Consider the following 14,600-nt stretch of genomic DNA (forward strand, 5'->3'; position numbering starts at 1 on the left):
TATTATGAGACTTTCTGTATCTGATTTGATCTGACTTTTGTATTTGTCATGGTCCGTGTATGAGTGGGTTCCAGTAATGATTCCAGCGTCCGTGTAAGTGGGTTTCAGTTCAGCTTCCAGCGTCCGTGTATGAGTGGGGTTCCTGTAATGCTTCCAGCATCTTTGTGTGTGGGTTCCAGCAGCCTCACGTTTCTTCGTATGTGTGAGTTCCAGTAATCTTGTGCTTCTTTGTGCGTATGGATTCCAGCAGCCTCAGCCTTCTTTTTGTGTATGGGTTCCAGCAGTCTTGTGCTTCATTGTGTGTGTGGGTTCCAGTACCACATGCACCATTGCATGAGTGGGTTCCAGTAGTCTTACGCTTACTGTGTGTATGGGTTCCTGAGAAGCCGCCAGCTTCTATTCAAGTCACTGAGGCTTTGCTTGCTCGGCCTACTGGGGCCTCTATCCTGTTTTGGGCATTGATCCTATTGTGGGCCAGTTCAAATCTGCTACTAGATTCAGTCTATCGTAGACTTCCACTATGTACCAAGAGCTCGCCACCCCTGAAACATAAAAGTATTTTAGCATTACGTATTGATTGTATGCCACATTGAACCCATTTTGGTGGACACTGTGGTTTGTAAGAATATTATTGATATTGATATTTTCACTCAAAACAGTCACAGTTTTTTTCCATCTTGCATTGGTGGCACCTTAATTTAAGTGTAACTTTTAGAATTGCATGGTATTCTATAACAGAATCTGGGAGTGTACATACTGTTATAAAATAGGATTTCACTGGGTGGCATTAGGGTGCCTAAAAGGGAGAACCACTTACAGAATTACCTCCTAAGGTCCAAATTCTATATTGCGTGCGGAAAAATAACGTACCCGCACACAATGATCCTTTCCATGTCTCTCACCATTTGGTGTGTTTTGCATGTTTACTCTTTTGGTTTCCCCTTTTTTTTTGCCCATGCAGGTATTGTATTTGGGCCTCTTTCCTCATCCTAGGCTATGGGTAGCCCAAGGCAAGATGCCGCCCTCCACTTCCTGGGCGAAGTTCTGCCATCGCCACCCTTTCTTCCTGCACCCCTTCCCTGGGTTTACCTTCTTTCTACATGGTCCAAAAGCCAGCAGTGGCAGCGATTTCTATATGATGCCCTGCCGCCAGCACTGACCTCTTCTCTCATGTGGTCGTGGGCTGCTTCTGAGGAAACATCAGAGAGGCAGGCTGCAGTAAAGAGAAGAGGTGGGTGCCAGAAGCACATCAGGCTCAGTCTCTGGCTGTCTTCAAGTCTAGGCTTAAAGCCCACCTCTTTGCTACTGCTTTCGACTCCTAACTATGACTCTCTTACTCAACACCCTCACTTATCACCCCTACCACTGCAATTTCCCCACCCCTAGCTGTCTGTTCATCTGTCCAGTTTAGATTGTAAGCTCTGTTGAGCAGGGACTGTCTTTTCATGTTAATTTGTACAGCGCTGCGTAAGTCTAGTAGCGCTATAGAAATGTTTAATAGTAGTAGTAGTAGTGTATGGGAATCGCTGCCGCCGCTGGCTTTTGGAATATGGAGAAAGAAGGTAAACCTCCTTCCCTCCACAAACTCGTTGGCGTAATGAAGGGGGAAATGCAACTCCGGAAGAATGCCGCATGAGGCCCCCGCTTCAGGTGGCCTAATGGTCATGCCGCCCCTGATCCAAGGTTTAAACTGCTGTCAAATGCAAGACTCCTTTATGGAATGAGGCACAGGTTATATGAAGTGTTTCTTGGCCTCCCACAATCACAGCAAGACAATCATGCATTCAAAGCATGACTACAGAGTCTGTGCAGCCCAGCAACTGATAGGAAACAGAGATCATAAAGATCAAATGCATCAAACCAGAAATATAATGCAAACAAGCTACTACCCTGTGTACCCTCTATTATTTGTTTAAACTCATAGTGCTCCTGGTTGGGTATCTGCCCATACCTACATACATTCTCCCCCACAATTATACTTTGGTTTCCAAAACTAGAAACCTCTGTGCCACCTAGTATGGAGACACAGGGTAGCGTACATCAAGTCAAGTACTCCTCGCAACTGCTACTCAGCCTGCAAAAAAACACTTAACAAAAACAACAGGAAGGGGAACAGGCTCTGTTGAGAATCTCCATTTGTAGATGTTTGAGAGATGTGCTTCCCAAGTCCAGACCTGGAGTACCCATTGCCAGTCAGGTTTTCAGGATATCCACAATGAATATGCATGAAAGAGATTTGCATACACTGCCTCCATTATATGCAAATCTCTTTCAGGCATATTCATTGTGGATATCCTGAAAACCTGACTGGCAAGGGGTACTCCAGGACCGGACTTAGGAAACATTTCTCTAAAACATCTAGAATGAAGATTAGCGGGGTTTTAAAACGGTTGGATAGCTTCCTAAAGAAAAGTCCATAAGCCATTATTAAAATGGACTTGGGAAAATCAACTGTTTATTTCTAGGATAGCAGCATAAAATATATTGTACTGTTTTGGGATCTTGCCAGGTACTTGTGACCCGGATTGGCTATTGTTGAAACAGGATACTGGACTTGATGGACCCTCAGTCTGTCCCAGTATGGCAGCACTTATGTACTTATGTAAGCAAGTGCCCTAACCATTATACTATCGTAGAAAGTGGCATGGTGGCATCAGTCACTAGGTTATTTTGCAAAGTAGTGGGATATGACCTTGTGTTCTGCCTCTCTGTTCCTGTCATGCATGTTTTGCATTGGGAAACATTTTTTTGACTGGCTGGTGGAAGTATCTACAATAGGGGCAGATTACTCAAAGCTATAGGATGCAGCCTATGACACATATATGAGGGGCCTTTAACAGAGTCTGACCCCCTTCCTATTGCTATCTCCTTTCATAGAGATTCCAACTTCGACATTTCCAGGCTGCATATTTCGGGCCAGTCGTGGATTTGTAACCATCCCATCCTGGTGCATTATGGAACTTGCCGCACTCATTTCAATCGGCAGTCAGGCACTGTTGATCCCACACAGCTTGCAATGTATGTTAAAATCAGGACTGGCCCAAAATCTCCAGTTTGGAACTGTGTAACTTGGTATCTGTGGTGGCCATGGCCTTCCAGCAAAACCGTTACAGTACACACGATACAACAGTACACACAGTACCGACCCAGGAGCATGACTGTTCTTTCTTAAAGCAGGACATGCCCCCTGTCCTAACCTGTGCACTCCCTCATCTAATTTGTAACCTTTACACTGTGTTTGCTATATGAAGATATTTTGGCAGGTGGAGAGGTATCCAGCTAACACTCTGTCTCACTTTGGCTGGGTCTGTTTGGTCAAACAAAAGCTCTTGCTCAATGATTGATGGTAGTTAACTTGGTTCTGCTAAGGTCCTATAGTTGGACTTCAATCCTCCTCAATGACATCAGACAGCAGTGTTTTAGTTATCACAATCACACCACAGTACAGAGCAGCTCATGAGCTTATTAGTTACCTGGCAGCTGTCCGCTGTGCATTTGCCATGAACTAACAGAAATGTGTACGTGTTAGAGTTGGGAGACTTTAAAAGGTATATGTGCTTAGCAGGTTAGTGTTACAGAAGTGGAAACTGGTGAAAGAAATAAGATGTAAATGTAAAATGTTACAAGTAAATCATATGTACATGCTGGATAGGCACTGTAAAGAACCTACGCATATATTTACGCTATAAAAAACTAGGTTTAAATTTAAGTGCATATATTAACGCGGAGAGCAACAAATTCTATAACTATGCACAGAAATCAAGGGAACGCCCACACTATGCCTATTTTCGAATACGTGTAATGCCTCTTTTCAAATATGCGCATTAGAACCTGGTCGTATTCTAATAATACCGCGCATACAGATTTATGCTCATAGATTCCAATTAACACTCATTAGTATTAGTCATGCAAGGTTCCACATTAGGAGTCACGACCAAGAAGGGATTTAGGTATCGTCGTTGATGATACAGTGAAACCTTCTGCTCAGTGTGCTGCTGAGGCTAAGAAAGCAAATAGAATGTTAGGTATAATTAGGAAAGTAATGGAAAACAAAAATGAGGTCATTATAATGCCTTTGTATTGCTCCATGGTGCGATCGCACCGCGAATATTGTGTTCAATTCTGGTCACCGCATCTCAAAAAAAGATGTGGTGGAAAACAGTGTAGAGAAGGGTGACGAAAATGATAACAGGGATGGGATGACTTCCCTATGAGGAAAGGCTAAAGCAGCTAGGGCTCTTCAGCTTGGAGAAAAGACGGCTGCGGGGAGATATGATAGAGGTCTATAAAATAATGAGTGGAGTGGAACGGGTAGACGTGAAGCATCTGTTACACTTTCCAAAATTCTAGGACTAGGGGGGCATGCAATGAAGCTACAAAGTAGTACATTTTAAATGAATCGGAGAAAATCTTTCTTCACTCAACGTGTAATTAAACTCTGGAATTCATTGCCAGAGAATGTGGTAAAGGCGGTTAGTTTAGGAGAGTTTTAAAAAGGTTTGGACGGCTTCCTAAAGGAAAAGTCCATAGACCATTATTAAATTGGACTTGGGGAAAATCCACTATTTCTGGGATAAGCAGCATAAAATATTTGAACTTTTTTGGATCTTACCAGGTATTTGTGACCTGGATTGGCCACTGTTGGAAACAAGATGCTGGGCTTGATGGACCTTTGATCTGTCCCAGTATGGCAATACTTATGTACTTATGTAGTGTTTATTAATCTATTAACTCACATGTATTCTCTGTATCTATGCACATAACTACAATGGAAATTTCAGCACGGTATATAGAATCCAGGGGTAAGTGGATAATTGAGGGGAATGTGCAGACCCTATCTGGATAGCAGACTGAAAATTGCCACTATCCGGATAAATTCCATCTCTGACTGCCTTATCTCAATACACAGTGCTGGCCAGCCACTAACCAAATGTAATGCTGAATATCTGGATATTTTTTGACCACAAACAACCGAACAAGAACATTGGCCATGGTAGATGAATATTGACCCAATTGTTTTTATAATGTTTACTCATAGATGTCATGTTTTGCTTATTCTGTTCTGACTTCTAGAAGGGAGTAGTAGATCCCAAAAGCTAGTCAATTAAGTCCTTTAAAAAGATATCACCTTATACTTTTTTGTGTGTTTTTTCTTTCTTAGCCTTTCTTTCTATACATTCAAGTGGACTAACACAGGCAACATCACTGCTTTAAACATTTGCTGAAAAATATGCCATCATTGAAAACAACATTTAACATAACACAATAAAGAAAACCTTATTTCATCACTTACCCACACTACAGGGAGGGAACAATAATGTTTTTGTTAGTAATTTTATAGCATAATATTCTTTGGCTGTATGGAAGTAAAACAGTCAACAGTTTGTTTGGTCTTGCTTTATTTCATATTTTACCCTGTCCAATTAACCACAACAAAGCTGTACTTCTTAACTGGGGGGAGGGAGAAGGATACATAAGGAGAGGTGTGTGTGTGTGTGTGTGTGTGTGTGTGATCCCTCTCGTCCAACAAATTTATAATAATCCTACAGCATACAGTACTTTGGATTTTCAGAAAAATAAACTGGCAAAGGTAGTATTCTACTTCAAAGGTATAAAAGTTGAAACTTGCAGAAAATACATTGCCAGGCAGGCTATTTCATACTTAAAACCAAAGCCATGATTAAATAGTAACATGAAACCTTAAGAGAAGAAGAAGAAATTATCTTTGTTCCTGTGTGCTGAAATAGAAATCCTAAATTATGAGTATTTAATGAGCACTAACATTCATGTAACTCAAATGAATCTATCAAATATCATTTTATATAAGATTATCAAAACTATATTTGATATTTCAGTACAGTGTGCCTTCAACATAGCTGTGAATGATCATAATATTTTATGCTATAAGGACTCAAAGACATTTCAAATGTTATCACAAATCTCTAATAATAATCTGAATAGACTACTATTTTGATGCACACATACACACATGCACAATATGGACTTGACAGATACTTATTATTTATGTATTATAGTGTAGAGAATACTTGAATTCTGCTTCATTAAGAACACCAGAGCCCTCTGGTGGCTCTACTAATTGCTGGACATTGATTTCTAAATATTCCCACAGCTTCTGGAACAAGGAGTGTTCTCTTGGCCAGTGAAGTAATGGTGAGAGACCCCTCTTGGAGGGAAATGGTGGCTGGTATATAACCCCAGCCAGTGTTGTGCTGGTAAATGTTTAACAACAGGCTCTGTCTCAAAAAAAAAAAAAAATAGACCACCTGTAGATATGTACATAACTATATAATACATTCTACTGGTACAAATCATAAATATCACAGTGAGCCCTATTGAGAAAACTGAACAAGCTGGAATACTATATCAGAATAACTGACCCCAGTCACACATGCAGAACACAAATAGACCCTCTCCAAATACAGAATGTGACCACAAGCAAAAAATAAAAATATGTAGACAAAATTAACATGAAAATTCAAAAAGCCAGATTCTGCATGCAGCACAACACCAGAGAAATAGAAAGAGATGCATTTGCTCTTGTAATTTGCAAAATATAAACTAGCAGATGTCAATTACTAAACTGACGCATTCCAATCAATAAATGGAAAATAAAATTATTTTTCTACCTTTTTTTTTGGTCTGGTGGGTTTTTTAAAATCATATTAGTACTAGTTTCTGCTTCTTCTTCTTCTATTCTCTTAGTATGCTGTCCAGGCCTCCTGTCCATTTGCCATTTCTTTTCTGTATTCCTATCTTCTTCGTTTCATTGATTTTAAACACTCAGTTTTCTCCAATTTATTTTCTGCCTCTCAAATTTCATATCTCCTTCTCATCCTCCAGTCTTCAAGCTCCCTCTTTTTACTGTTTCTATCTAGTTCTCCATCTCTCCTCAACCCTTGTCAAATATCTCTCCTCTCTTCCGTTCTCCATCCATATTAGGCATCTCTCCTGTCTTCCCTTCCCTCATGTCCAATTATCTCTCCCTGATCTTCCCTGTCACCTGCCTCCATTTTCACTACATCCTCCTATCTCCCTTTCCACTATGTCCAGCATGCCCTCCGGACGTCACATGTTCTCTCAAGCTTGTTCTCATCCCACAGCTGTAATGATGTGCCTTACTGTCCCTCCCCTGCCGATGAATTCCAGTATCAATCTCTCTCTCTTCTTCTACTTCTTCTTCCCCATTCTGCATGGTCCCTTCTTGTTCCCAGTGCAGCCACTGTAAGAACTAAAAATGGTGGGCGCAGAGCCTCGTGCAGTAGCACTTTGAGCCGGGTTCGCTGGAACCGCCCCCTTGGCAGCAGGAAGTGCGTCAGAGGGAGCAGTTTGGCAGAGTTCCGCTGAAGCACAGGACTGTGTACCAGCTGGTTTTAGTTCCTGCTCATCGCGGCTGTACTGGGAAGGAGCCGCAGGACTAGGACAGGTTTGAGGGGAGGGAACAGATTTGAGGTGGGGGGACAAGAAGCAACAAAGCAGATACTGGAATGTGTCGGGCAGTTGAGGGAGAGTAAGGCACTTGGTCCAGCAGCGAACGCCCATGCTCCTGCACCAGCTGATCTGGCACAGCAACCGGCTCATGAGCCAGTGTGAGCCAGCTCCAGCGCACCATTATTAAAATGGACTTGGGGAAAATTCACTGCTTATTTCTAGGATAAGCAGCATAAAATGTATAGTACTTTTTAGGATCTTGCCAGGTACTTGTGACCTAGATTGGCCACTGTTGGAAACAGGATGCTTGGCTTGATGGACCTTCAGTCTGTCCCAGTATGGCAATACTTATGTAACCCAGAGGCTATGCCTGTACTGCAGGGATTAGGTCCACTATGCCCAATGATGCCCAAAGAAACTGGGAAACCAGCAGCCTTAATCCTGGCTGGGGAGGCAGAACCTGGGCTCAATAGAACTCACCTCATTCACAGATGCTGGTGCCAGCCATACTAGCCATCAACCCAGAAATCTGCATTGAGGCCTTCACTGAATCAGGAGCAGGATGTAATTTTATTGATGAAGCACTGGTGCGATGGTATCACATTCCCACACAAGAATGCTCTCATCCAAATCCAGTATCTTCAGTTTATGGACGTATTCAAGGAGTCTCCAAAGCCAAGACACCACCACTTGATATTCAAATTGGGGTATTCCACCAGGAAACAATCACCCTGTACATTCTGCAGACCACAGTGACCTCCCTCATTTTAGGTGTCCTATGGCTGTAACAACACAATCCACAAATTGACTGGAAAGAAGGGTCAGCTAACGGCTTGGAGTCCTTCATGCAGGGAGTGCTGTTTGGACATCGTAGTACCTCCTAGAAGCCTGCCACTCCAGATAGTGCAGGTCGATCTGCATCTCTTGCCAGTCTGCAAGGCGTCCACAGATGTCTTTTCAAAACAGCGAGCTGATACTCTCCCTCTCCATCACCTATATGATTGTGCCATTGACCTGGTACCCAGTAAAATGCCACCCAGAGGGCAGGTCTACCCATTGTCCCGACCTGAGATGGAGGCGATGTCTGCATACATCCAGGATAACCTCTCTCGAGGCTTTATATGTCCCTATCAGGCTCATTTTCAATAGGGAAGGATGCCCATCTTTCGACACAAATTGGAAGATGGGCGTCCTTCTCACAGGGTTGCCGTCCCCAACTGCTTTCCGTCGCAGGGATGACCAAAGTTCTCGGGGGCGTGTTGGAGGCGTAGCGAAGGCGGAACTTGCGCATACTTAACACATGGACGTCCTCAACCCATAATGGAAAACAAAAGGGCATCCCTGATGAGCACTTGGACGACTTTACCTGGTCCTGTTTTTCTTACGACCAAGCCACAAAAAGGTGCCCGAACTGACCAGATAACCACCAGAGAGATTTAGGAACCACTTCCTCTTACTCCCCCTGTGGTCACTAACCCCCTCCCACCCTCAAAAAAAATCTTTTAAAATATTGCCAGCCTCTATGCCAGTCTCAAATGTCATACTCAGGTTCATCACAGCAGTATGCAGCTCCCTGAAGCAGTTTTAATGGGTGCAGTGCACTTTAGGCAGGCGGACCCAGGCCCATCCCCCCCCCCACCTGTTACACTTGTGGTGGTAAATGTGAGCCCTCCAAAACCCACCAGAAACCCACTGTACCCACATCTAGGTGCCCCCTTCACCCGTAAGTGCTATGGTAGTGGTGTACAGTTGGGGGTAGTGGGTTTAGGGGGGTGGTCTGGGGAGCTCAGCACCCAAGGTAAGGGAGCTATGTACCTGGGAGCAATTTATGAAGTCCACTGCAGTGCCCCCTAGGGTGCTCGTTTGGTGTCCTGGCATGTCAGGGGGACCAGTGCACTACGAATGCTGGCTCCTTCCATTACCAAATGGCTTGGATTTGGCCGTTTTTGAGATGGCTGCCATTAGTTTCCATTATCGGTGAAAACCAATGTCAGCCATCTCTAAGGGCGGCCCAAATGTTGAGATTTGGCCAGCCCCGACCGTATTATCGAAACGAAAATGACCGCCCATCTTGTTTCGATAATATGGTCAGGTACGTCGCTTTACGGGGCCATCATTAGAGATGGCCGCCCTTATAGATGGGCGCCCCCATTCGATTATGCCCCTTCACGGGATTTAGGGGGCATGGCCATGGGAGAGCATGGATGGTTGAGGAACCACTGAGATACACATTAGTCAGGGGTGTACACACAAACACGACAAATGACCTAGTTTCAAGCAGGGGAATGCTTGCTCAGACCTGGTGCTCACCCTAGCATCCCACAGCATTGTAGGATTAGTATAGGGCTATTTAGATCACAGAGATCAGTGTAACAGATCCCATAATGCCACAGAATATCTGTGTATAACAAACAGACCAGATTGCATGTGATTATAAGGACAATGTATATGTTCTACTCTGTGTATTATCCGAGATAGCAGGTTGGCCAATCCCAGCATGTCAATTCGGGTACAGTCCTGGATTTCAGAGCAGACCATATTGATTCATGATGGGATTTGCACCAATGATGTGAAAGCCATTATCAAGCACTACAACTCACACACTGCTCTAGGATGTGATATCCAACACAGGACTATGTTACAATCTCCAGCCTGCCACTGAGTAACTTGAAATCTCTACACTAATGGGATTAAATATTGTGCAACTTTGGAGTAAGATTTTGAGGCTCTTCCTGTTTGGAAGATAACGTCGCAAACCACAGTAGGTTTTTTTTCAGTCTTTAAGATGAGTAGTGTGGATGTCATAGTCATTAAATTGAAAAGCACATAGCTTTAAAATGGTCAATAGGTAAATCAGCTATTTTGTAAGCCTAAGTGCTTTGAAAAATGACCCTCATAATGTATGTTGATGTGTGGGTTCAGATCCTGGCCCACAACTGACATTTTCCTCCTGGGCTGGTGAACTTAGCAGTTCTGTACTTACGTTGTGATAAGACATACCCACCCCCTTCCCTCTAAAAAAGCCAATAGCCTACATGGCCAGTATCAGAGGTACATAACACAAACTGAGTACATGTAAGACAAACACCTGGTTATAGTCAGTCCTCATCCAGCAGCCGTGGCCATATCTGCCCTCCTCAAAGGGAGGCCACAGTGATGCAGGAAGTAGGAGTCATGGGCAGAGCCTGGAAAACTGGCTACCACGTTCATGATGAGCATTTGGGCATCACAGACCACCTGGACGTTCAGGGAGTGGAAGTGCTTATGGTTCTGATAGATGTGTGCTCTGTCGCTGGGTGGAATGAGTGCCGCATGGGTACAATCAATTGCACCCATTACTTGTGGTAGCCTATGGATGTTACAGAAGTGTTCCTTCACAACTGCCCACTGTTGCCTGTCATTAGGGAAGGTGATGTTTTCCCTAACCCAGCTCATCATGGCACACAGTACCTGGAGGCATCTGGAGGCAAAAGACAACCCTATCCCACCTACTGCGGTCGTAGATGGCTGCAAAGAGACAGAGGCGAAAAAGTGTAATGCGCTCAGAAGTTTCACAAGGCAAGGTATAGCTTGGGACCTGTCTATGAGGGGGGTCAAGATCAGCCCTGAGTTCTTCATAGAGCCCCTGAGATCAGCTGGTACAGGTTCACCACCTGGTCCTCGAGTTGCCCTAGCAAGTTGGTGTGGGTACAGAAAATGCATGGGTGCCGTCGCCGTACTTCCAGTCTCTGAGGATGTCGGTGAGCCTGCTCCGGCTGCTGCTCATGTTTCTGCTGTGCTGGAACAACCTGCACCACCTGAGCTTATACTTCATGCTGTCCCTCTTGTTCTGTGGATGCAGCTGAGGCTCTGTATCAGACTTGCCTTCTTCTCCAATATCAGCCCCCACTGGGGCATACACATATGCCATTTTGTAGGTCTAAGCATGCTAGGATGATGCTGACCTTTTACTGCAGTGACAGAAGATATTTGTAGGCGGGACTAGTGATGTATACATGGACGTGCATGCACGCATTCGTGCGCTACTTCGCAGATGCGTGCACATGCCCTTGGAATCAGTTAACACCAGCCTCTATCCTGGCGTTATTGATACCTGCAAAAACACACATTTGATTGCATGCCTACCTTCTGCCACTTCTCTGCCATCTCTGCCCATTCATGCGACATCTAGTACTGCCGGCATTGGCGCACGCTGGTTCTGATTTTAGCGTGTCTAGGACTCCACCACACCCACAATGACTACATATGTGCACCAAAACACACATTAAACCCTTACTACAGCTTAGTAAAAGGGCCCCTTAGATTGTCTCTGGACAGATCTTGTGCATGAAGAAAGCCCCTACCTCATTATTCAATACATATCTGTGAAATAGTAGTAATAATAATTTTAAAAAAGGCAGGTGCATTTTTATAATATACCACTGTATTCCAGAAAACAAAAAGGAGCAAGTTCCCACATGCCATCTTTTTCTTTTGATGTAGGCACAGGAAAAAAAGAAGTTAAATGCTCCCAGTTTCAACCTAATTAATGTTTTTTAAAATTGTAAGTCTGATTGTTAAGTGCCTGATTCTCATAACATGATGTCTGTTTTGTTGGCCCTTTACTAGGTGAAAGTATCTCTGCATGAATACAGGGAGTCCCTATAGCCAGCCCCTCCAAATTATTTATTATTAATATTTATTGCATTTGTATCCCACATTTTCCCACCTATTTGCTGGCTCAGTGTGGCTTACAATAAGACATGAATAATAGAAATACATTTGTTACGACTAGGTTATGGATTACATTGAACAGAGTTGTGCGAGACATTCGAATATCATTGGGAGTATAACAATGGGACATCAACATAGAAACATTAGAAGGAGACAATGGGAAATGACAAAATGATTTAAAATGTTGAACAAATTAGTACTCTAATCGATAAAACCAACACTTCCTCTGTGCACATCCGTATGCTGCACAGGCCAGCATTTTTGAAAATTTAAGTGAGATTAGATAAAAAATGCTACCAACAATAAAGAACAACGACGATGATACAGCAGCTGCAGCCTGTAGGTTTGCCTGCTTTGTTAAGTGTACCAGAGTGAGAGACTGCGTCACTGCGCGCGCCGCGCGAGGAACGGGAAACAGCGACTAACCAAATGGGCTTCAACGTTCTGATGTCACCCCGTCTCCTGCTTTCTTCCACCTCCTTGATCTAACCTCTTTGTGTAGAACGTAAGTAGTGGGCGTATTCAAGGCTTTTAGCCTGTGACCAATCAACTGTGATGTAACTGCTTTGTGCAGACAGAGACAGTGACCAAATGTCATGGCGGCCTACAGGGTGTACAGGAAAGGGGTGCTGGAGGGTGGTCGTTTAGGGTCGCTTTTATTACCTTTAGGTATTGTACATCGTGCTATCATGGGCCGGTTTGTACCTGGATTGTCGAGTCGTTTGCAGCACGGAGATTCGGCTTGGAACGGTAGTGCTACGGCTGGCAAGAGGGTATGCCTGGATGTGGGCAATAGGTACAGAGGAGGCTTTTCATTACAATCCTTTTCTCTATACAGCCAATGCATTCTTCATCCTCGAAAGTCAAAGGCTTCCTTATTGCCTGCTCACCAATGAAGACGTTTAAACTGCTAGGCAGACTTTTAAAACTGACGTGTGTTAGCAAATTATTTTGTTTATAACTTCTTTTACTATCCGAAAGTTTGTGAAAAAAAAATCATATATTTTATAGTTTTGAAGACTGAGGGACAATAGAATACAAATCTGTGTGTGTGCATTTTCTTTGGAGGTTGAACTCACTGTTGATTGGATTGCTTAGATTAAAAATGAGCAAAGTGTACATGTTTTGCATAAAATGGCAATTATTCATAAGCATTTGGTTGCTTTGCATGGCGTTTTTGCCCTGTCTCTTACTTGTTTTCCATTATGTGGCTTGTCTTGGATATAGTGTAAACTTCAAGGAATAGGAACTGTTATTCTGTGTTTGTGTAGCCCTGTGTACATCTGGTATGTGCTGTACAGATCATCATGCCTAGTGAAATGCAGCAGCAGTACTAATTATTGTTTTTGTTCAACAGAAAATTGGAAATATCATCTGGGAAACTAGCAAGATTTGCTGATGGATGTGCTGTTGTACAGGTAAGCCTATAGATTTGTCATCTATTATAAGAAAATGCTGGAAACGATACAAAAAGGTTCCTAGCCAAAGAATAACAATGTGTCTAGTACGGACTCCAATATCTAGCTCGCATGATGATGACATTAAATAATTGTATGAAAACCTTTGATTCTCCAGAGGTCCGCTCAATTCTTTGATCAAATCTAAAAGGAATGTCTCCGTGATCTACAGTGTACGCTTATACATCTAAGATCCATCACAGGTTTTCTGTATAATAACCTCATTTAAATCAGCTTGATCTTTTCATATTTTTTCTCAAGTGTTTAAAAGTTAACTGCTACTTCATATAAGAAGTACCTTGTTGTCATAACTTACAGCTAGCCATTTTAACAACTATTTGCTTCTTATATTATTTTTTTATACAGTTGATGTTTATAATTTACGATAAATACTCATATAGCATTCTTGGATTGCAATTAACAGTGTATTTGAGGCGAGATCTGTACTACATTTGTCATCTCTTAGGGGCCCTTTTACTAAGGTGCGTTGAAAAATGGCCTGCGCTGGTGTAGACGCATGTATTGGATGATTGCAGGTTCATTTTTCAGTGCTCCTGCAAAAAAGGACTTTTTTTCTTTTTTACCGAAAATGGATGCGCGGCAAAATAAAAATTAGTGTGTATCCATTTTCCGCCTGAGACCTTACCACCACCCATTGAATTAGCAGTAAGGTCTCATGAGTTAACCGGGCGGTAATCGTCAGCACTCGTACACTGATGATTACCGCCTGGTTAGCACCATGCAGTAGAAAATAGAAATCATTTTCTGCTGTGCATTTTGGACGCATGTAGAAATTAGAATTACCGCTCGGGGCACTCATCTTAATAAAAGGGCCCCTAAGTAGCTCCACTATACGGTTTTACTATACTTGTTGCTTGAACTTATTAAAGTTCTTTATACTGTTAGGTTATTGTCTCATACAGTTACACTGCAATATGCCTTTGAACTTTCCTCTCTGGTATCTTCTTTATTATATGGTCT

At 43.0% G+C, this 14,600-nt stretch overlaps 1 protein-coding gene across 1 annotated transcript in view; it reads left to right on the forward strand.

The window, feature by feature from the left end:
* Positions 1-12,743: 12,743 nt before the first annotated feature.
* Positions 12,744-14,600, forward strand: part of PNPT1 (polyribonucleotide nucleotidyltransferase 1) — a 162,675-nt gene continuing 160,818 nt past the window's right edge. The window contains exons 1-2 of the mRNA XM_030196210.1: positions 12,744-12,958; positions 13,520-13,580. Coding sequence (XP_030052070.1) covers positions 12,759-12,958; positions 13,520-13,580 — 261 coding nt within the window. The 5' untranslated portion in view covers positions 12,744-12,758. The remainder of the gene's footprint in view (positions 12,959-13,519; positions 13,581-14,600) is intronic.

The sequence above is a fragment of the Microcaecilia unicolor genome, chromosome 3, assembly GCF_901765095.1.
Source record: "Microcaecilia unicolor chromosome 3, aMicUni1.1, whole genome shotgun sequence".
Taxonomy (NCBI): Eukaryota; Metazoa; Chordata; class Amphibia; order Gymnophiona; family Siphonopidae; genus Microcaecilia; species Microcaecilia unicolor.